The sequence below is a fragment of the Liolophura sinensis genome, chromosome 1 (genome assembly GCF_032854445.1).
Source record: "Liolophura sinensis isolate JHLJ2023 chromosome 1, CUHK_Ljap_v2, whole genome shotgun sequence".
Lineage (NCBI taxonomy): Eukaryota > Metazoa > Mollusca > Polyplacophora > Chitonida > Chitonidae > Liolophura > Liolophura sinensis.
Genome location: NC_088295.1, coordinates 17,789,755 through 17,811,019, shown reverse-complemented (window position 1 = coordinate 17,811,019; position 21,265 = coordinate 17,789,755). Strand labels below are relative to the sequence as shown.

The 21,265-nt window shown below is 38.7% G+C and overlaps 1 protein-coding gene across 1 annotated transcript; it reads left to right on the top strand.

Moving 5' to 3' along the window:
- The first annotated feature begins 2,341 nt into the window (after window positions 1-2,341).
- On the top strand, window positions 2,342-16,408 carry LOC135477123 (xylosyltransferase 1-like). Its single transcript, XM_064757281.1, has 12 exons — window positions 2,342-2,572; window positions 6,835-7,087; window positions 8,384-8,512; window positions 9,845-10,012; window positions 10,385-10,554; window positions 11,579-11,781; window positions 12,244-12,324; window positions 12,836-13,052; window positions 13,377-13,553; window positions 14,543-14,648; window positions 15,089-15,426; window positions 15,695-16,408. Exons 1-12 carry the CDS (start codon window positions 2,342-2,344, stop codon window positions 16,355-16,357), a joined length of 2,736 nt encoding a protein of 911 aa, XP_064613351.1. The 3' UTR covers window positions 16,358-16,408.
- Window positions 16,409-21,265: the final 4,857 nt, after the last annotated feature.

Here is a 21,265-nt window from a genome sequence, read left to right as displayed (position 1 = left end):
TACCAGACTTTAGGTGTAAACGTTAACTGGCAGAAGAATGAAGACAAATCTGCATGAATTCGTATTAGCTGAAGTCCATTATATATAGAAGTTTGCAGTTACCAACTGTGTGCAAAACATGCAGTTTTGTCTAGAATTTAGTAATGTCCGAAACGAATTGAATATTACCAGTTCCTTAAAAAAATAAAGCTGAATGGTGCCTTTAAAACGGTATCATGCGACTCATACTGTATAAGCTTGAGTAGTACGTGGTAACATTTTTATCCAGTAGAAACGAATTGATATGATTAAAAAAAGACTGGTATCTCAGCTGAAGATATTTTCAGTGGATCTGAGATTTTATTTATGTAATCACTATACAATTATGAACTCTTAACGAATCAAAACGTATATATACATCATATTTCAATAGAAACGGATTTGACAAATATTCCAAAAGTTTATAGATGGCTGAATTAGCAGGTGTTATATGCGCTAATATTGGACGTATAACACTGAGTCTATGGCGGGAGCAGAGCGGCCGTGGTGGATCAAGGTGTTTCCTTTTAATCGAGAGCTCACATGAGACATGGGGTCAATGCCGTTCTCGGACCGGGAATTCTTAAGGTTCCCTGGCTTCCATTAATTGTTCTCGGGTTCTTGGCAGCAATAGTTAATAGTGATCTCTCGTATTGTCAATATTTAATAATTTATTGGATTTGTGTTTTACGTCGTACACAAGAATATTTCATTTATACGACGACGGCCAGACACATGTATATATATATCATCGGAGATACTAAAACGTTTAAGACCTCCAAACGGCCTTTCTTGAGTTCTATATCCTGTACTAATTAGACTACGCACTGCCACCAAAAACCTCAAATCAGTTTAATTAGCATTGATGAATACATCGACCAAACCAATGCTAAAATACATTTAAATGTATGGTAATTAAGGGTCGATGTTTCTTAAGTGGAAATCCCTGTACTTTGTCCACTTAAGAAGGGCCTTAATTAGCGCCAGTATTGAGCTTAACTACACATCGCGATTAGGTACAGCAACCAAACCAACACTATTATTTGCTTTCGGGTATGATAGCCCGATCAAGGTTTGGGTCAAAGGTCTTGAAGTCTTATAAGACTTGGACTTCGGTTTAATTAGAATAGTTGAGTACAGCCATCATATTTGTAGCAAAATATTATTTTAGCTTTGTGGCTTTGTCAGTTAGGATCAACCTGTCTTAAGGGACATTTCCTGTACTTTGCCTAAGAAGGCAATTAATTAATACCAATTATCGGTTTAATTTGTAACAGTCGAGCGTATCAACTAAACCAGCTCTAAAAATTTCTTTCTGGTAGTCTCACAGAGGTTTAGCTTTACTCACGTTTCAGCGCCTATACCACGAAGACTGCTTAAGAAAGACTGCATGGTGGTTTACTCCAGGCCATCATGTAAGTGAAATATTATACAGTGTGGATGGCGTTAAACAACAATCAGAAGAAAGAAAAGAACAGGTAACCGAACGCTGGTTGAGATCATATATTTCATCTGTAAAACACATTCTTTATACTAGGCGAGGCATATATGTGGGCCTACAAACATATACTGCAGGCTACAAACTGAGGGCGTGCGTGCGTCTTCTTGCAGGCCACAAGCTTAGTTTCTTCCTTTCCTACAATTCAGCGTACACATGCTATTTGTGTTGAACATCGTGATTGTTTTTATACTGAACAAATGTTGATTATGTTGGTTAATATTCCACAATGTACATGTGCAATATGTACAATGTTATGGTCTAAATAACAAAGGTAGACTTAAGACCAAGTGCAGCAGTCTGTAAATCTATTGATTTATAGTACCGTATATAATAATCCATATATTAACTGTTGGTGCCTTAAAACAGCTTTGGTACCTGCGTAGTTTAAAGTACTAAAAAACTCTTCATACATGTCAATCTGATTAAAATCAGATCGCATGTATTTCGCTTCGTTGTAAGCGAAGCTGCATACACACGATGTGATTTTAATCAGATTGCATAGGCCTACACGTAGGCCAAGGTTTGATATCACTATATGCTATATAGGCCATGTAGTAATGGTCAAATGTGAACCACATGTTGATTTCTTCATTTTCCGTCTACAACTGGATTCTTTGATAAAATCAGTTTTTTAAAAAAGGTAACAAAGCCCCGAAGTATACGTCACGTACACAGGAACTGTGTTCCTATAAACGATTCATAAAGAGAAATGATGTCTGCGGGCGATATATGATACCGCTATTCAGGCTTCTGTCCGCTCGCGTCAGCTGTAAAGAGGCGTTCTTCAGTGTGCGGAGGTAGAGAAAGGTCGATGCCTGCAGAATGGCAGCATCGAGAGCGGTCTCGTCACAGAGACTTTGCTCTAGGTACAGACGATTTTTCTTTGTAGCCTCTTGTATGCTGGCTACACAGCTGTTCCTGGCATTTAGCTTTTATAGTACTTATCAAAAGGACGCGGCGAGCGACCGTCGGACGAAGTATGAACCGAGCTGGGACTCAGAAACTGGTTTTGAATCTCGTGGGCTGGCTGATAGCTCGGTGAGCGCTGTGAAGGTACGTGTGTGTAAGCAGCGGGCGGACGGCCTCGGAGCTAGGTAAGGCCTGTCAGACGGCGGATCGCCCAGCACGGCTGACAGTCCTCTAACCTGCCGAGGCTGGACTTCCAGTTTTCAGTCTTAGTAACAGGAAGAATATAACTGACCCATTTACAAAGTGTCATCAAAGGCTTACAAACAGAGACAGTCCATGGCTGGGGTTTTGGGTTATTATAAGGCGCCGAGTGTAAACTTCATGATTCTGGTACAACAAAAACTATTGAGATATAGATAGTTAAATTAGTTTTTCCAACATGACTGGTAGAATAACCCCAACCAAATGCACTGACACATTCGGAACTAGAGTATTGACAGTTAGTCAACCAACTCTTGACTGGTTCAACTAAATTAAATGTTGAGGTCCATTTTCAACAGTTGATGTTTAATGCAGGTAAATTTCAAATCCTGTGTTCAGTTTAATTAATTGAACTCTTGTGATGAAATTTGAAATTTGAGGTTGCTATCACTTGGTAAAGTAACGTCAGTTCATTAAGTGCCAGCTTTTCACAATGACGATCTGAGAAGAGGCCCAGGACAAACCTAGCCTTTACAACTGTGGAAACATGAAATGATTTTTACCCAGTTATCCCATGTTATATTACCATATTCTTTGTCACCTGGGTTTTACATATGTTGAAAATTCTGGGAAGGGTTGGGACAGAATAGCCCAAAGCTAAGCTGGACGTTTCTACCGTAACGCCCAACTTCAGTCATATGGACTTCCAAACAGACAATTTCACTGAAAAAAAAAAAATGCTCAAACTCTACCTTAGTACTGTGTCAGTGCTGTACATTTGTTTAAATTGAACAGTAACATTTTGAGTTGCACTAAAACAATGTAGGAGATCATTTGCACTGTTGCATGGACATAGGCATGTATAAATATGAAACGATTGATATAATACTCTTTTATGTAACAAGAAGAATGAAAGAGCTCGTTAAATATCTAACACAGCAGTCCTTGTAAGAATTCATTTCTGTGATACATGTTTAACATATAAATTTGAGAATGTGATGACACTTAAAACTTGTCTTTAATAAAAAAAATAAGATATTACAATGGTGAGTATTAATTATTTGGTTTGAGTGTTTTACATTTTAACTATAATTTTATATAGAATTGTTAATCAATCTTTAGATTTTTTAATGTAATGTTTTTTTTTTCAGAAAGTTACAGGTTTACCCCAATTGAGAGATTTTAGCTTTGTTATCATGCCCTACACTGGTTTCTTTGTGAAACTAGACAATATGAAATCTATAATAGCTAGTCTCTATTTTTGTTTTAGGATTAGGAGTCTTTTGTCCTATGTTATGTGAAGTAAGCAGATGTTCTCAATGTGAAGTCCAGACAGGTCTGCATTCCATATAAACACATGTTGCAGTATATGTATACTGTCCACACATGGTTTGTGCTAAAGGGGCCTGGCTGATTGGTCAAGACATGTTTCTATTTGTTTCCAGTATACATGTGCTCAATGAGTCAACCTTACAGGGCTGGTGACCATAATCTCTCTACCAGTTCTAAGACCTGAAAAGCCCACTGTCTGCAAAAAATGCTAAACTGTGATGAGTGTAGCATATATGGTGGGTCATGTGGTGGTATCTGTCATCTCTGTGGTGGGTAGGATAATTAATGACTTGTTTAAGCCAGAAGGATTCTTGATATTTTTACAGGTGTAGATAACTGATTTGTCAGATGTTATGTACAATGCAACATTGGGTTGACTTGGTAAACCAGTTTTGTGGACACTTTCATAGGACATAAGTGTAGGAAGAGAGAACTGTAGATTATATATTGATATTGAAGCTAAACACAGAACAGATATAACGTCAGTCTGACAGCCAGACTTCAACAGTAGTCATAGACCAGTTTAACATCATACTAAACAGTTAAACAGAGTAGACCAAATTTTTCAGAAGCAAGGCTATGATAGTCATTAAGAGCACATATTAATGGCCATAGGTTTAGCCATGGGTGCGCCTTATTGTAACAAAATTAACAGAGGAGAGATAGGGAAAATACATGTAGCTGAAAATTGCAAATGAGATGGCCTGATTTCAAATTCTGTCTAAATCTGTGATAATGGCCTCAAAAATGTATCCAGTAAAGTTTTATGATGCATATCTTTGATGGCCTTAGGCAGTCATTTCAGATCTTTTGTGAATCGTGTGAATATATCTTACTTGTGTACTGATGTCAACACAGGGCATGATAGAAAATATCATGCTTGATAAGATTGTTGTATTTGGAATAATACACACAATTATCATGAAATAAATAAATGGCTATGACAAGCTGAGAAAAAAACATACATGTATCAGCTTTGTTTTACTTGTACTCTTCAAAAAATGGGAAGCAGAAAGTTAACGGCTGTAACAGAGTAGTGCATAAGGAGCTTGTTTTTATTCTCGGTCACACATATAAACATTTCCAAAATTGCACACTCTTTTATAGTGAGCTATACACATCTGTGAACTTTTCTTATAAAATGTAGTCTGTAATGAAATTTAGTGATCATTGTGGCGATACATTTATCTAGGACTGATTGGGGTAAATTTGTTTCTTGAAACATCTTGGTTAACATGTGAAGAATGGCTATACAGCAACCCTTCATGTGTTAACTTTAATTTGTGTTACTGGTGATTAGAAGATTGAAGAGAATTGCACCTGTTATCTCATCAGCGGATGTTGTCTGTTACACATGCCAGCCTCTGTGACATATGGGGACAGGAATATTAGAGTGGCAGCTGCCTTGCTTTTAAAAATGTATATATATCTTAAGTTATTTAGACAGGAACTAACATGTAAAGGGGTAATATGCAATTGAGGGGATGATGCTTTATTGACTACAGAGGTTTTGTGCCAAGTCTGGCTGCTGTAGCATGTTGAACACCTGGTTGATGGCCTGCCAGTATGCATGGCTATTGACTTAGACTTCATCTGAACATAGACTTGGTTAGTGCAAACTTTTACAGGCTTAGGGTGAGGTAATCCGTCATGCAGAGATTATACAGCCGAACTCCATGCACACATCACCACGTTGTCACATAGTTAGACATTGGTTTGCAGGATGACATATAGTTCAAACAGCCATAATGTTGAAATGAAGTACAAGAACTCATAATGGAAAGATAAGGAGTTTTATTTGGAATTTGGAAGCTGAGTGACATATCATACAGTGTATGGACAGTACGAACATTCTGGATGGATGGTTATTGTTTTAAAGGTGACCAGAAACTCTTTATGCTGTACTTAAACAGAAGTTAATCTAAATGTTTATAGTTTGGGCACCCTTTTCCCAAATGTTTGAGTTTTACAATTTTTATATATGCAAATACAGCTGTAGCACAAAAATATGAAAATTTTGTTATTTGGGATCCCGAACTTCTGACCTACAAATCTTTTTGATGGGCCCATAAAAGCTACGGGCCAGGCCCTGTTGAATTTTTATTGTGTTATAAGGTTTCATGAGACGTCATTAATTAACGCTATATTTCAACTGCAGAAAACTGTATTATTTGTTCTACATGTATATCTAGATAATTGCTAGTGAGTTAGTGTATGGCATATGTCCACATGAATATATATGCATACTTCAGCCGAAATGTTACAGTCTGTCTGGGCAGCATTATACATGAATTCAACATTTTTTGTACTCTTATTAGTGAGAAGTTATGTATCCTGTCACTTTATGTCTTGTTTAAAAATGACCTATCCCCAGTGCCACACACACATCTGGTTCATGGACTTTAGCACTCCTTATTCTTTTGTTTACTCTGATTCATTTATATTTTATCAGATCAGCGGATATTTGCAAATCTGTCCTCATGGCTTAGCAGCATAGTAAATATACCAGGGGACTGGTCAGTCTGGGCATCAGCAGTGTTTATTCTGTTATTTACTGTGACTAATGACGTGTCTTATCATATTGGAATGTGTTTGATATTCTGTGCGTGCTTGGTACTCTGCCACCTGAGACTGGTCTGCGGGTTTGGCACATGCTCTGCTATGTTTGTTTGCTGTGTTTACCTGTAGCTATATAGCTACAGGTAAATTTGGGTAATACATTTTATAATAGGCTATTGCAATGACAGTATTGAATTACACTGATCATATCATGAAGTCCTGTCCTTGCAGTGTACATATACATACCTGTAATTAGTTGTCTGAGATTCCTCATCTTTGTAATCTTGTTATATATTTTTGTGATCTGTTCTCAGGCCCTTCCAGCAGGCTACAATGTGAGAAATGTGCAGCATCTGCGAGACAATGGTCCAAACGGACCAGATAAGAACACAGAGAATGTGATAAAGACTTATAAACCACGATGTAACATATCCACCCCAGAGGCAGTCTCTGCCCTTTCCCGTGCCAAAACAGCGGAGTGTAAACAAGAGATTGCTGATATTGTGTGTCAGGCTCAGGCAGGAACTCTCTACCCCAAGTCTCTACCAAGGTTCTGTCCTCTTAAAGGTAACAACACCTTAAAGGTACATATATATGCACCTGTCAGTCATTAGGATGATTATATTGGGAATACTTTGTCAACAGAATTGATAGTGTGCATGTCTGTTTTGTCATGTGAAAAAGCTCATCAGTAACTTAAGGTTGGTGCTTTAGGCTTGACACTCTAGTTTCTTTCACTGATCATCATATTTATAAGGGAAAATTGATATTAAATAAGTAAATAACTAAATGACTGATATGTATGCATAACTGAGTTATTAAGGTGTTTGTGAATGGATAGATTACGCAAGACATAGGCTCATACAAATTCTCAGAGTCAGTTTTCTGAATTCACCAGATTTGATAAGCTTCAGGCAAATAAATAGTCAACGGTACTATATTGTGTAGTCTTGCTTGAAGCTTACAAGAGACACATGGCACATATGGGATAGTTCCCATGGGAAGACTTTGACTTTTATCTATTAATGCTGCACCATGCTTTAAAAAGTCAAAATCATAACATGCTATAAGGTTGACTGTGCATTGGTGTCATGATTACATGTACATCATGACATATGTATTCTGGTGATTTAGAGCTCTTTGGCCCTGCAACTGTTTTACCGTTCATGAAGTTTGAGGGAGATATTATATGGTTTACATAAAAAAAATGACAGGATATGAGAGGTATTAGGCAGCTGATCATTTTGATTGTCAGGCTATCTGTTACAGAGCCTGGAATATTCCCAAGGGTTACACGTTCATTTCAGAGATTTGAGTAAAGTCGTGGGCCCGTAGTATTGAATACACTGCTCACTGTGTAGGTTGGGCCAGTTACTCTTTGTGTGCAAATATACAGAAAACCTGTCTAGCAAAAGGACTTATAAGTCTTTTCTCTCTAAAGTACCATATATGTACCTGTCTGTAAAGTCATTCAGTACTGTAATCATTACTGTGGTGTGCGGATTCACATGCGTAAGGTGTACACTAAATGGTCTCTTTAGCTCAGCTATTAAGGCAATATTCCTTCTAATCACCATGGGTGGGTGTGATTAACCCTTATGCTGTGAGAGATGGAATGGGATAATTGCCATGTTCTCGCTCATTTTGTGCCCGCACATCTGGAGTTGGGGAAGTAATTAAGTGTAACTTGGCAGAGACATAAATACCAAATATGTACTTCATGTGAGAGACTCAGAGTTGCATATGTTTGGTTTGATTGTGATGAATGATTCATTTAATATCTGAATTCTAGGCTAATATTAGAAGCCTTTTTCCAGAGATCTGATTCATGATATGGGTGACCTTTTGTCTTGCCATTTTTAGCTAACAACACAGGGGAGTACAAAGGCTGTTTCCAAGACAGTTATAAAAATCGTGACTTGACAGGGCATCATGCTGATTTCCCATTGGACAATTCCCCGACAAAGTGTGCTATGTTCTGTCTTCAGGCAGGTATGTTCTCTATGGCAAAGGCAGCCAGACTTTTTTAGACTAACAAACTGACAGTCTAATTAAAGCTAAATCACAGATTGGTTATGCTACTTCATTCCTGTGTGTATGTAAATCATATTTGATTTAATATTGAAGGAAAATTTAAGTTATTGTGATATAGACATTGTTTAATATGATTTTCATGTAAGTTGATGTGATATGATTTATTTATTTATTTATTTGATTGGTGTTTTATGCCATACTCAAGAATATTTCACTGACGGCAGTCAGCATTATGGTGGGTGGAAACTGGGCAGAGCCCTTGGGAAACCCACGACCATCCGCAGGTTGCTGACAGACCTTCCCACGTACGGCCGGAGAGGAAGCCAGCATGAGCTGGACTTGAACTCATTTTTTTTTGACCGCATTTTTGAGAGACTCCTCGGTCATTATGCTGCGCTAGCGAGCTAACCAACTGAGCCACGGAGGCCCCTGATGTGATATGAAATTCTTTAATTAGATAACGTCGCTTTGATACTGGCTTTCTTCATTGTAAGTGAAGTTCGTAGCATGTTAACCTGCTAGTTATATCATGTGTCATATATATTTCAGGTGGGCATTAAAGAATGGGCCGTACTTTGATGCTGCATTGCTCCATTATCCTTTGTTCAAACCCTTTCAAACTTTAGACATTCAAATGGCATGATTTTGTTAATATACTGACCAGTTTTCAAGGTCATAGCTTGAGTAGTCTGTACACAGGGTTAAAATGAAAACACAGCCTCAAAAACGCACGTTCCAGTGACCCACATTGCGTCACCTGTCGTGTCATGAGTAGAGCGCGCTGCACTTGTGTGACACGTGCCAATCAAGTGTCGTCTGGAAAAATTGTCTGGCTCTAGTGTCAGAGAAACCCTTGTGCCAGATAGGCTCAAGTTTTGCTGAATCAAGATGGTTTTCTCTGCGGCATACAAGGAATTGATTACCTTTTCAAGTAAAACAAGGTAGAACATCCTTTTTGAAATGTCTGGAACATGCGTTTTTGACTCTATTTTGATTTTGGTCCCATGAACAGAAATCTTAAAGGATGAAATTGAAATTTGGTCTGTATACTTAGGACACAATGGCTTTTGAGTGTAAATTTTTAGAAGCTCACGTAAGAGGGTTTCAGAGATATTGAGTGTTAAAGTATGGCCCATTTTTTTATGCTCACCAGATATATATGCGTATATACCATTGATTGATTCAGTTATGCTAAATAGGATATATCACTATAAATTAATTTTTTTTTGTTTTATTTTCATCCTTTTCCAAGAAAATATTTTATTATTGACAACCTTTATGTCATTTAAGGATTCAAGTACGCTGGAGTCCAGTATGGGAGGGAATGTTGGTGTGGTGACACTTACGGTAACCATGGCAGCCTGCCCGAGGGGAAGTGTTCAAGTCTTTGTCCTCATGATATCAGAGAGCAATGTGGAGGACATCTGGCCATGAGGGTGTTCAGTACCGGGCTAGGCCGTAAGTTTACATCTACATTTCTATCACAAAATTTGTCACAATGTAGATTAAAATATATGCATGAGGCGAACTCTATGATTATGAAGGAGGTGTTACAGGAATAACCTCTGCCATTCAGCTGCTCAGTTTGGGGTTTCTAAGGCCAAAGATTCGTGTAAAAAATTATCCACGATCTGAAATGTTAGTTAATGTTTTTGCATGTCATATGTTGTTGCTAGGAAAATAACTAAGATTAAAAAATGCCTTGTGAAATTTTTGAAATAAACAGTAATTAAAAAATGGTCGGTGATTCTTAAAATAAAATCTGTGAGAAGCTTTTGCTAACATTTTCCAGAGATTACACTTTTGTTATGTTTTTTTTTTTTCTCTCAGAGAAAATCAAACATGGCTCTCACTTTGTGAAAGGCGGTGGAACCCATCCTGTCAATGCTGTCAGAATAGCATATGTTCTCACCTTTAATGGGAGAGCACTCCGTCAAGTGCTGCGACTCTTCAAGGCTATCTTCCATGTCAACCATTACTACCTCATCCATGTAGATGTTGTAAGTATGGTTATTTTGGTTTGTGTCGATGTTTAGTCTGAGGAAGCTAGAATATGGATTTTGTTTAAAGGCAAAGAAAACACTAAAATAAAGTATACAGCAGATGAAAGCCCATTGTACACTTTCCAAGAAATTAACTTGATTTATTTTTTTTTAGAAGTTTTCCAACTGAGTAAAATGGTTTTAAAACAGGAGATTCTGGGGTGGTCTGTAACGAACCAGAGGCTTTCTGTGGCATTGCATCCATATTTTTTGCTTCAAATAGCACATTTCAAAGTCCATTCTGCGAACGTATTCATAGATCTATATGTACGTGCATCCTGAATGGTGAATTCTGGCAGTCTGTATGAGTTAAATGGAAAATACCTGATGTGATATCACTGGTCCCAATATGGTCAGAAATAGTCCACCATAGGTTCCAAATTTTCAAATGCAGTTTACTGGGTTGAAAGAATTATAAAAGAATAAATCAGGCCATTTTTATGGACTGTGTTTAATGGTTTAAATGTTCCATATTAGTGTTTTCTTTGCATGTGATATATATTTAGTAATTTAGCATTGGTAAAATTTTGTAGATCATCAATTCTGCATGTTGAATTTTACGCACTTGTACTAGTATTTATTTGATTTATTTATTTGATAGGTGTTTTACGCTGTACTCAAGAATATTTCACTTATATGTCGGCGGCCAGCATTATGGTGGGAGGAAACTGGGCAGATCCCCAGGGGAAACCCACGACCATCCGCAGGTTGCTGGAAGACCTTCCCACTTATGGCCGGAGAGGAAGCCAGCATGAGCTGGACTTGAACGCGCGCCCACATAGGTGAGAGGCTCCTGGGTCATTACACTGCGCAAGCGCGCTAACCAACTGAGCCACGGAGTCCCCCTACTTGTACTTGTAAAATGTTTTGTTGATATGCATTCACAGAGTTGTTCAAATATCCTTGCATGATTTCCCAAATCTGTATGCATCTAATTTGCATAATAAGTTTGTTTGACAGCTAAAGACAACTGTACTTTCAGCGTCAAGAATATTTGCATCGAGAGTTGTCCCGTCTACTGTCTGTATATCCGAATGTGAGGATATCTCAGAAACGCTTCGCCACCATTTGGGGAGGGGCAAGTCTGTTAACCATGTTACTACACTGTATGAAGGAGCTGCTGGATATCAAAGAGTGGAAATGGGACTACTTTGTTAACCTCAGCGAATCAGACTTCCCCATACAGTAGGTGGACTTAATAACCCTTTTTCTTCTCACAGAGAACTGATGGAGTACTTACAATCAAGGAAAAGTAATCTTTTCTCACCTGATTATCTGCTGGAAAGTTTCATGGATGTTACAGTCAGCCATTTTGAGTTTTGTTACCTAAAGGGATACCGGCAGAAGCCCGAATTGGGACGTATTATGTCATATCAGTGACGCTGGGCATTCCACTCCAGGGTCAACAGCGCATCAGATGAAATAGCAGAACGCAACATGTTTCTAGTCGTGCAACAAGAGACGTGTGATGTACAAGTCCTATAGTCACACTAGAGCCACCTGTTGCGGGAGGAAATTCTGCCGGTACCCGATTGATAGACATGTTTGAATAATTCATGCACAGCCTATGAAAAAAAGCTTTTTCTTCGCATCTTTCATTTTCTGCATTGTTTAAGAATAACGACGTTATTAATTTGTTATTTTCAGGACAGACTCCAACTTAGTGGCATTTTTAACAAATTATCGTGGTTTTAATTTTCTAAGATCTCATGGGAGAGATACTCCAAGGTAAGGACAAAAATAAACTTCCATTGCTGAGATTGTGGGACACTGTGATAGGCTAGTGTCTGTAAACAAAATGTCTCTTTACCACATATTTAAAGGATTTAAAGGATACATGAAAAGGAAACAAAGATTATGTTTCTGTGCCAAATGAAGAAAATTATGCCCTGGAATTTTTGTTGAAAACATTTCATTGTGGGTGTATTTTTATACGTGTTGATTACCCCTTTATATTATGCATAGTTTCTGTCAACGGTCATTTTTTTTCTTCAAAAAATTACATCATCATTGGTCTTGCTCGGATGTAGTTGAACACCCCTGAAGTGCCCCTGCAACTGCTAACGAAGAGTGTTTAATGATATTCCTGTAGCATGAATATAATTGTTCATTGAAAGCTCTAGATTTTCTGTTCAATGTGTTCAGATGTCTTTGTATGCTTTTAAAAAGTCACTGATGCACATGTAGATGGATAATTTTGTGTTGGAACTGAATTAAGTCAGTTGTTTTATCCTGTCAGGTTTATAAAGAAGCAGGGTTTAGACAAGACGTTTTACCAGTGTGAGAATCGCATGTGGAGGCTGGGATCTCGCACACTGCCCACTGGGATCCGCATGGATGGGGGCAGTGACTGGGTGGGCCTCCATAGGGACTTCTGTCAGTACATTACTACCTCAACAGATGAGCTGGTTACTCAGCTCAGGCATCTCTATAGCTTTGCTCTCCTGCCAGCGGAGGTAAGAATCAAAAACACTCAGCTATCTTGGTGTGATTTTGTTTGCTTTTTATGATTTTGTTCAGAATTACTTTGTCTTCTAACAAGACTTCAAGCCCTAAGACTGTTTTATTTGCAATCAATTTCATCAAAATCTTGATATAATAACAATTCATTGACTTTAAATGATTCATATAATATTATGAAGAAATAAATAATAATATACATGTATTAAAGCAACAAAAATTAATGAATTGAGAGCTGTATCTAACATGTCTCAACATGTCTCTTCTTTCTATATTGAAATAAAGCCAACAGTTCTAATTGTGTGCGGTTTATTTTCCAGTCTTTCTTCCATACAGTGTTACAGAATAGCAAATTTTGTGAGTTTGTGATTGACAACAATCTTCACCTCACCAACTGGCGCAGGAAACAAGGTTGCAAATGTCAGTATAAACATATTGTCGACTGGTGTGGGTGCTCTCCTAATGATTTTAAACCAGAAGACTTTGAAAAGATATTGGTGAGTGATCAGATTTTGTAGTTTCTAACTTCAAAGCTCTGTTACATGTCTCAGTTTCAGAAAACTAAAAATGGAGTGATGCTTTGACTTCATCATTAACAGGATTGTAGAGCGTATCAGAATATTCTTCTCAGGGACAGGGTTTTGCCAAAGATACATACGTCTTTTCATACGTAGTTTTCAAGCTCTGTCATTATGACAGCAAAGTAAAATACCAGTGCAAAATGATGTTTCCTCATCATGGAATGGTACATGAAATGCCTATCTTTTAACATTACTTCTCCTGCTGGCTGGGACAATTGCGAGGACAGCACTTTGGTTGTGTTGTTGCTTTTTGTATGTATGAATGCATGTACCTTCACTTTTCAAACTACACAGTGCTTTATCTGGTGTTATGTATATTGATATGTATTTTTTGGATTGGACTTTTTTGGAAGTACATGTGTCCTATATATTGTTCTCTCTGTGAAGGCCTTGGGGAAGAACAATTTTATTGTAAATTGACAGAGCTACCTGTGATAAATACCCAAGATATTGTTATATATGTTGAGATAAAACTATCAGTAGAATATCATTAATTTACTTTTGCAGTATTTGACACCCAAACACACCCAAAACATAATTCAGAAGATTGATATAATCCTGTTTAATCAATGTTCTATATTCTATAAACTGTGGACATCACACAAATCAATGTCACTTTGTTCTGGTATCTTAAAGTGTGCATGTTGATACATGGAGTTTATTGCAGGTCACATGTCTTCTATTAACCTGGCATACTCCTTGAGCTCACTCTGCTGGGGAAAATCTGTTTATCAGGCATAGGAATGTTAGTCAGATACTTGCCAAAGTTTGGTGGTTTACTCTCGACACTCAGGTTTTATTCTACGGTGACACTGACCATCCTTTTAATAATAGTAGAAGTGAAAAATGCTTGAGAGTAGGTAAACACCAATCAAAAAAATAAACATTTGACATTTATTTTTCAGTCAATGAAGCAGAAACCCATATTTTTTGCCCGAAAATTTGAGGCCATAGTAAATCAGGAGATCATCAATGATGTAGATGCTTATCTGTATGGAGCTTATGCCTCTGGTATGTATTTACTGTAGTTATTTTCTCCAAGTCTTTGCCTGGTTAAGGTATGTGTTTGATTCGGGTTTTTGCTGGCACAACTCGTATCATACATCCGAAGGTATGTCTGTTACTTGTTGAAATGGAGGGTTTTATGTTTATCTATCCTGGTTTCCACCATCTGTAAACATGACAATTGCCATATGATTGAGTCTTATGTATGTTGTATTCAGATTAGTAAATAAATCTTCTTCACCCAGTTTATACGAGTTAACCCAGTGTCTTATGACATTCATGTTTTAGAAGAGGTTTCACCACTGTAACGTAACCTCGTAGAATACAGCTATGCCTGTTCTGTGGCGATTCTGTCTTTGAGTGAGTCACAAGAAAATAATGTTTTATGTTGGTTTCCCTAAATTGTCCCGAGCTCACTTAATGCCGATCTCTTGATTGATTGACAGACACCCTTGGCTTGAACAGCTACTGGCAGAATGAGTATCATCACCTTGACCAGCCATCAAACACCAAAGATTCCCATCTCACCTTCTACCATTCCTTCATGAGGCTGGCCTTGAGGGACCTAGGCTCAGGGAGCAGTCAGTGTAACTTCCGCCCAGTCAAGCTTCTCCAGGTCACCTTGTTCACAGAGTCCAATCATTTCCATGGCCTGCTGGTCATGTTCCAGGCCGAGCTTCTCAGCACAGGCAAAATGTACACTCTAGAGAGCCATCTTCACCCTGTCCATATTTACAGAGTGTTAAGCCCCACGGGGCCCATAGGGCGTCTCAAGACACTACAGGTGGGTACCAGGTGTTGGCTTGTTCCAGTGTCTTAAGTCTTAGTAAATCAGTTTATCTTGACCTCTGTTGTAGCTCATAATCATGTCACCATAGTCGTGTTCATTTAAAGAAAAATGAAGACAAAATGGACTGATAAACTGTGAAAGCATGACCTGTTCCTGGTAGCAGTGTCCATGGAAACTATGAGTCACATAATATCTTGTTCCTGTGTCTTAAGGTGGCATTAGGATTGTTAAATGTACAATATTGTGTTGTTTTTTTTATCAGGTAGGAGAAAACTTTGATCCAAAGGAGAGATTGTTCCGGAACTTTGGTGGCCTGTTAGGACCATACAGTGATGTGGTGCTTAAGCACGTGTGGGGGGAGGGGGAGCCGTACACATTGTCTGTGGCCTGGGTAGACCCAGCCAAGACTGTGGCTGCCTCCTATGATGTGGATCTTGTAGCTGGTGCAAACACAGCCAGCCAAAAGCCAGACCTTCAGAAGCCCCTTAGGCCAGGGGTGTGGACTGTGAAGGTCATGTACAAGTGGCAGGTCGTTGCTGAGACCTGCTTTCTAGTCGTGCCTCTGACGGTGTATAAGGGACGTGCCATCTCTGTCGTGGAGGCGGCCTTGACCCACAACGGGCCCTCGGGACTTTACGCGGGTCGGGATTTCTCAGACTTTGTCACAGTGCTTCAGCTGGATGATGTAGACACAGCCAAACACATGGCTGGAGAGAATGCCAGGAAAGCTGGCAAAGACTTGGAGGTGTGGGTGGACAGTTTGGTAGGGGAGCTGTGGCGAGTGGAGGGGAGCTGTTCTGAAGGCGGGGTCCTGGACCCATGCCCATACCTGGACCAGTGCGAGGCCACCTCGTGGAGCTCTCTGTCGCCCGATCCCAAGTCAGAACTCACACCTGTTAACAAACTCCTGGGTAGAATCAGATAACACATACTTCATCCTATAGTTCATATATTCATTGATAGTCTTATTTTGTGATAGTCCCATACTGTGCTGTGTTAATGAATGACATGACAGAGGAGATCTCGGCCTGTCATTGTGACAGGTGATGATACTGTGGATCTTCATACTAAATGTCATATGGTGCTTTCTGTTGGGGTAACAGATTATCTACTGTTTACTCTCACAATGTATCATTTCATCATTTGATCATTATACAAGGCATTAATATGTACATAACCACAGTTGATGGTGTGTGTGATAATGTTTTAATGCAATCTTGTTAGGGTGAATTCTTGGATGAAATATTTTGTGATTTTTTGGAGTGTGTGTGTGTATGTGTTGAAATAAGGTACATTCTATTGAAACTTGGCATTTTTCATTATCAAGGAACACCCTTGATAATTAAACATAGTATTGACCTTGTCTGTTATATGATGTCCCAAACTATTGCTTTGAGTAATGTGAACAATTCCAAAAGAATTTGAACATCTGTAAAAATCTGTAGAGTTTTGGCTATGCTACAAACAGTATTATCTTCCAGAAAGATGTGAGTGCAGCATTAGTGCCACATATAATGGTGTTCATTTCTAGTCTACAAATAACTTATTGAGATGAGACTAACAATTTTCAAACTCCATTAAGTCCACTTAGTGGACTTTGAAGATAACCTGAGTTATCTACATGTGCACTTTGTCAGGCACCAAGCTGTTTGTACCTGACAAGATGGGATTTGATACCTGACATTGGCCTTGTCAGGATGCTTGTTTGTTGGCTTGACATGTACATTCATACAGCACATGCATTGGGATATGCTTTGACAAATAAACTACATGTATTTCATCTTGACCCAACGACAACCACAACAGCAAACCAGAACATTTTTAAATCAAACACTATAAAAATGTACTTGCCAAATAGTCTGGGCCTGCTTGCATGAAGCCCAATTAACATTAAGAGCACGTAACCAAAATTGGCAACCAACACTGTAGGCATTATGTCGCCGTGGTAGTTACTTAATCTTAACTTTTAAGGGGGCCTCATGCAAGTGGGTCCTGATCTCTACTACAGAAGATGAATGCTTTGCATATTCTTATGCTGTTAAGCTGGTGAAAACTGCCTCAATAATCCATGTGCATGTATACCAGTATTTGTGAAGTTAATACAACAAATCCCAACTTCCTTATACATTTATCCTGTGATATGTAGTATTTGTAACATATCACCCATCTTGGATGTTCCTGGTGTAATTATGCTTGGTGTGAAATAGTGTTTTAAAAGTACAGGTGATAAAGTTACAATGCAGAATGTTACTACAGCTCATCCATTATACCTTTACATCATGTACGTTAGAAGAGATGATTACAGAGGTACACATGGAAATCGGACATTGTGTTTGTTGGAACACATTGAAAAGCTTCTTGAAGGTTGTACAAATTTTTCGCAAGGATTTCTCAGAGATTAATTAATCCGTGTTAATTCAAATGTGTGTTCGCATTAAGAGCTGCATTCATTCTTCATAAATGCAGTTACAGTGATCTTTAACCAATAGGTCAGTTTTGAGTTCGAGCTCTTTTACTGCTAAAGGTAAATAAGGTCCTTCTGCCTCATGTGACCTGTCAGATATGTTAGCCAACTATTGTGGGATCACATTTACTATAACATGAGTGTCTGAAAGAAGTTTCATATAAAATTAATTACTTGGAGAGGACAAACGATGGAGAAAATTGAGGAGCTGAACATTTGTGAACTTGAGAAATTTGTAAAGGAAAGGAGTGTCTTTGCCTCTAGAACACAGTGGGGCAAATGAGTGGTAAATTAATGTCTACAAAGGTTGCCTAACATTTTTCACATGTCACATTTTACAGGAGGACTGCTTTCACCTTCAACAAAAAAGAGTTTTCACTCGAAACTCCCCAGTTGAGAAATGCTTGGCAACCTATATGGGTATATAAACCACTTCAACTACACCTGTGTATAACTATGTACTTCTTTGATCACCTGAATAGTAGTAAATCATGTCTCTACCTTTGTGCCTACTGACCGTCAGTTTTATATTGCCAAGATTCTGATCTTAGACCTGCACAATGGCTCCCCAGCCGAGCAGTCTGCTGGTCAGCTTTGTACCTGACCGTTGCGCCCACACTTTATGATTATGTATTAACGATATCCTGGGTATCACAAAACTATTGTATTAATTGAGATTGATCCTTTCTGCTTGATCAAGACTATAACATGATGGCAGGGGTTGAAACTACCACTGGTGATCTTTACTGAGTAAAGGGCACAGACAGTAACTGCATGCATTATTGGCTGCCCAAAAAGCTGTGTTTTCGTGGACATGCAATTACTTGTTGGATTGTTCTTCTGGCGGTGGGAAGCGTATCAGTACACTAGAGTCTGTCCAGACTGATGCACATACATGGACACACACATACACTAGAGTCTGTTCAGGCTGATTCACATACATCGACACACATGTACACTAGGGTCTGTTCAGACTGATTCACATACAGGGACACACATATACTAAAGTCTGTTCAGAGTAATTCACATATATGGACACACTTGTACACTATAGTCTGTTCGGACTGAATCACATACATGAACACACACATACACTAGGGTCTGTTCAGATTGATTCATATACAGGGACACCCACATACACTAGAGTCTGTTCAGAATGATTCACATACAGGGACATACACATACACTAGTCTGTTCAGGCCGATTCACATAGACGAACACCCACATACACTAGAGTCTGTTCAGGCTGATTCACATATATGGGTACACACATACACTAGAGTCTGTTCAGAATGATTCACATATGGGGACACACACATACACTAGAGTCTGCTCAGGCTGATTCACATACATGGACTCACACTAGAGTGTTCAGACTGATTCACATACATGGACTCACACTAGAGTCTGTTCAGGCTGATTCACATATATGGGCACACACATACACTAGAGTCTGTTCAGAATGATTCACATACAGGGACATACACATACACTAGTCTGTTCATGCCGATTCACATAGACGAACACCCACATACACTAGAGTCTGTTCAGGCTGATTCACATACATGGACACACACATACAGACACATACACTAGGATCTGTTCAGACTGATACACATTCATAGACACACATACGCTAGAGTCTGTTCAGGTTGATTCACATACATGGACACACACATACAGACACATACACTAGGATTTGTTCAGACTGATATACATTCATGGACACACACATACGCTAGAGTCTGTTCAGGCTGATTTACATAGACGGACACCCACATACACTAGGGCCTGTTCAGGCTGATTCACATATATGGACACACACATACACTAGAGTATGTTCAGGCTGATTCACAGATATGGGCACACACATACGCTAGAGTCTGTTCAGGCTGATTCACATAGACGAACACCCACATACACTAGGGCCTGTTCAGGCTGATTCACATATATGGACACACACATACACTAGAATCTGTTCAGGCTGATTCACAGATATGGGCACACACAGTGTGTTCCACCTGCATCACATATATGGACACACACTTGATCATGTCTATTAAAGGCAGTACTTATGTTTGGAGTCATCAAGGCTGGAACTGTATTTCTCAAATGTTTGTTACATGTGTATCAACCGGCTGGACCGGCATGTGTTGTTATTGTCTGTTTCCAGAAACTTGCAAATCTGGGTGTGCTTACTGTAAAGAAGGCTCTGCAAGGCAGTAAAATTGCATTGAAGTTGATTAGGCCTATAGCTGATCATGTTATTTCTGCATGTCACAGAATGCCATATTACTTTGGAATTTTTGAGTATGTTTTAGGAACTGCTGAATTGTGTCCATCTTAACTTGAAGTAATGGCGGTCAGCAGGCATTAGAGCATGCTAGATCCTTAGAGCATGCTCTTCATAAAATGTGAAGAGTAGTCTCCCTTAGTGTGCCATATATTCTGCAAGGGTTGCTATCCATAATGCTAGCGGAAGCCAATTGGGAAAATAATGAAACTAAGTTACTTATAAATAGTTTATTTTATAAGATTTATAAAATAATTATGGATTTGCTGAAGTTGGTAACATTTTGCAATTAAAACCCTGAAGCAGTTCCCCCCAAAACTGTGTTTGACATTTACCAAGATATTTGCCAAAATGTCGTTAAATTTTGCAGTCAGCATTTCAGTAATCTAGTGAACACACTGTAGCAAGGATTACCCTGTAGATACAGATGTGCTTGAATGAGCATGCGGAACGAATTCTTGGTTTACTATTAAAGATTCAAGATATTTTTGACTACGTGTATGACAAGATAATGTTAAAATCTGGTATAAGCACCATTTTGTATCGCACTGAGATAGTGAGCTCGCAAAACCTGAGAATGGAGAATAGTGTCAGTGTAGCGATTTACGTTCAATAGGGGTTCAAAGTTTCCTTCAAGAGGAACCAAATCTGTTTTACCAGTAGCACTTATTCCTGCCCAGACCAGGACGCTGCCACCACCAAAGGCCGTTACTAGTCAGGGAAACACCGATTTTAGTGTTTGTCACAAAAAGTTAAACTGAAAACATTACTTTGGTTGCATTTTCCCCTTGTTAAGGCTGTTAAAACGTTTTCTGTTTTCATTCTTTGTATTTTGCAGCCATTTTTAAAACACTGATTGAACGAAATGCATGGAATGATCTTTGGATCACGAAGTTTATGATTGTAACTACTTTCATACCAGATGACCTTCTGTTCCCGAGTGTTGTGTCCACAATTCCTCGCTGTGTTGTTGCCCAGGGCCTTTCACTTTTTGGCGCATTCCTTACATTTCCAGTGTTGAAAAGTTTTGCACCTAATTTATGAATGGCATTTGGGTTCACTTCCATTGGAAGCGC